Here is a 3,393-nt window from a genome sequence, read left to right on the forward strand (position 1 = left end):
GCGTTCTCTCTCCTCTCTCCAGTCTCCACCATATAGTTATAGGTCTACATCCGTTTTGAACAAAGACCCCATAACCATATAGCAATGATATCATAATAGAGCCCTTGGCTTTAACTTAAACATCATGAGATTACGCACTATATACCACTTGTACCTTTAAATGTATAGGCTAGTTAATTATTGACCCACCAACCAACTCTCTTCTCTTTATGATGTTCGGAATAAAGGCAATTCATCACATTCTGTCTTAAATGTTTATGATGAATTGAAAAAGGTGGACCCTCGTGTAAACAATTAAGTGTAATGCTGTATTGGGTCGTCCACTCATAGTTGACAGTTTTTGTATTGAGTTGTGCTTGTGCTTGAAATGTACGTAATTCTGCAAACTTCACAAAATCAATCAATCAATCAATCAATCAATCAATGGCATTCATTTCACAATGTATCTTTACTTCTATTGCTTTTTAAATATAAGGAACAAAAAAGTGCAACTGCACTGCATTATAAAACATATATAGTCTTTATTGCCATGTGAAACGTTTGCTTGGGAAAACAGAAGAAATACAGGAAAACATATAGGCTATATACAAACTGCTGACTTGAACACTTTGTCACTGTAAACAAAATTTCAGACCAAATTCAGTAACATTTAGAATGAACATTCCTGGTTAATCGTGAAACTATATAGCGTGCATAAACATGCCATATATGTTTTAAAAACAAACAAATATCCTTGTTTTTATTATCACAAAAGAAAAAAGCAGGGCTCCTCATGTCCTAAATGACCGGTTGTCAAAATAATAAAATATACACATACAATACAAACTTACAAAGTGCACATGTTGGTATAGGCAAATTATTTATTCGCCGTTGCCGCGCCCCTTTATTGTCATCACATCACAACATGTTGATTTCCAGTCGGTGACTGTGAGGACAGCAGAATTAACATTGAAACCCATATAGAGTCTCATATTAGAGACTAAAGTAGACCTGGTTTGTCTCTGTATAGTTGGTATATTGAGCTGCTTTCCCCTCTCTATACCAAATATATTCGCTGCAAGCTACAAGTTCCAGTGGTGGAAAGTAACTAAGTACATTTACTTAAGTAGCCTAACTGCACTTAAGTACAATTCTGAGGTATTTGTACTTCACTTGAGTGCATGTTTCCAATTTCCAACAATACTTTTACTTCTATACTATACATCTCGGATCCAAATAGTGTATATTATGACAAAACATACAGTAACCACTTCAGCCCCAATATACATTTCGGCGATTTGAAAATAGCAGATCAAGTTCACAATGCGTGGCAGTGCGATGCATGCATGGTGAGCTTGTAGATCTGCTATTTTCAAAAGAGGCCTACAGTTGAAAAATTTAAATGGCACATTAATTGTGCATATAGTATACTTTTAACTTTTAGTACTTTAAGTACATTTTGATACCAATACTTTTGCACTTTTACATATTTGAATTCCGGACTTTTACAGTAGGCTAGTTCTATATATTGCAGTAGGCTATTAATATACTTTTACTTAAGTAAAAAAAAAAGTATACTTTTCCACCACTGCAGGGTTCAAGTGCTTATCATCACATTCTGCTGTCGCGATCATGCCCCTTTGAAAAGAGCCCCCCGCCGTGATGGTATGCGTGCAGCACATGCGCAGTGTACGAGTCCAGCTGGAACACTGTCTTGACGTGGTGGTGGTGGTGGTGGTGGTGTGGGAAGGGGACGGCAGGTGGATGAGGAGGAGGAAGATGAGGAGGAGGCGGCATCATGTACGGCCAGCTGAAGACATGATGGCGGCGAGGAGGAGGAGGGGGGACAACAACTGTCACAACATCGTCTTTGCACGACGCCGCCTCCGTTTTGAACGGTTTGCTGAGGATGCTGTCTATGGCGAAGGAACTGGTGAATTTGGCACAGCCGCCGGGTTCAACTTTCGAGGCGGCGGTGCTACTAGTGGTGGTGGCGTGCAGCGGCGTGCTGCTATCCTCCTCCTCCTCCTCCTCGGAGATCTCCGGGTCCTTATGGCCGCTGCTGTGCTTCTTGCCGATGCGCTTTCTCCTCCGCCGGAACACGCCGTCGGCGAACGTGTACTCGCTGTGCGGGTTGAGCATCCAGTAGTTGTCTTTCCCCCACGGCCGCGACGCGTCGCGCAGCACCTTGAGGAAGCAGTCGTTGAGCGACAGGTTGTGTCGCACCGAGTTCCTCCAGCCGGTGTAGCCGCCCCTGAAGAACGGGAACTTTTGCATCAGGTAGTCGTTGATCTCCGCCAGGGTCAGACGGCCCGAGGGGGAGTCGCGGATGGCCATGGCGATGAGTGCGATGTAGGAGTACGGAGGCTTGGGTCTCCGCGTGTAGGGCTTGTTTGCCTTGTTGCTGCTGCTGCTGCTGCTGCTGCCGTCGGTGCACGGCGGTGGAGTAACAGGTGGCGGACTGCGCGCCACGCAGCAGTCCCCGTCCGAGCCCAGCTCCTCTTCGCCCGAGAGGGGAGACCGGACGCTGCCTTCAGCATCACTGCACATGTCCACCAAAGGTTGTTTCACATGGTTTCCACAGAACACTTCGAGTTTCATGCTTTCTGATATGTATATATATATCCTCTATTATACTCCAGTCCCGTTAGGATTCTTCTATAGGTCCAGTTTATTTCCAACAACAACAACAACAATGACATGTGCTATATCCGCGCGCGTGGAGTGCAAAGTCGCCCGCGTGTCCTCTGTCAAAATAACGCCAAGTGCGAGGAATCGGAACGAGCCTGGAATCCAATGGAAGTGCTGCTCCTTGTCATACCTGCAGGAGCTCTGGAGCCCGTCTCTCACCTACAGTCTTGCCAGAGTGCCGTTTATATCAGGCTCACCTCAGAGCCAGCCCTGTAGGGCGGAGCATAGGCTATAGTTTCAAAAGCCTTTATATTGTTCAAACAAACATGTTAGTATATTTCGGGGGATGATGTACCATACATTATAATACAAGGATTCATGACATGGGTACATGATTTGTTTGTCAATGAAGGCTCATGTAGCATATTCCTTTCATCAGCCCAATAAAAGGCTCGTTATTGGCTCACCTGCAGAATTTGATCTGGCAAACAACACAGCCGCGGAGTATTTCACCTGAGACAACCAGGTGGCGTGCGTTTCCTGCACATTAATGTCAAGGTGACGGTGCTATTAAGGATCACCTTTATTCAAACGTATCCTTTAATGTGTCTCGTTGCTGCAAGTGTGGATTTGTTTATTGTGATGTGCAGTTCATCCATGGCAAGTCCCTTTGCTGTGTCTTAAGATGGATATTCCCATTTGTCAATGTCAATGTTATAAAGGCAGTTAGGGGAATACCCTATAGGCCTATACAGTATATGCTCTAATCTAATAGGCTACATC

At 44.5% G+C, this 3,393-nt stretch overlaps 1 protein-coding gene across 1 annotated transcript; it reads right to left on the bottom strand.

Annotated features, from left to right (window-relative positions):
• Positions 1 to 1,584: 1,584 nt before the first annotated feature.
• foxq1a (forkhead box Q1a) lies at positions 1,585 to 2,816 on the bottom strand. Its single transcript, XM_083781457.1, has one exon. It carries the CDS (start codon positions 2,578 to 2,580, stop codon positions 1,591 to 1,593), a length of 990 nt encoding a protein of 329 aa, XP_083637583.1. The 5' UTR covers positions 2,581 to 2,816; the 3' UTR covers positions 1,585 to 1,590.
• Positions 2,817 to 3,393: the final 577 nt, after the last annotated feature.

Source organism: Protomyctophum parallelum (assembly GCF_964188405.1).
Source record: "Protomyctophum parallelum genome assembly, chromosome: 14".
Taxonomy (NCBI): Eukaryota; Metazoa; Chordata; class Actinopteri; order Myctophiformes; family Myctophidae; genus Protomyctophum; species Protomyctophum parallelum.

Bases quoted from the DNA above. Each gene is read 5' to 3' on its own strand.
- foxq1a (XM_083781457.1), bottom strand. From the start codon at position 2,580: ATGAAACTCGAAGTGTTCTGTGGAAACCATGTGAAACAACCTTTGGTG.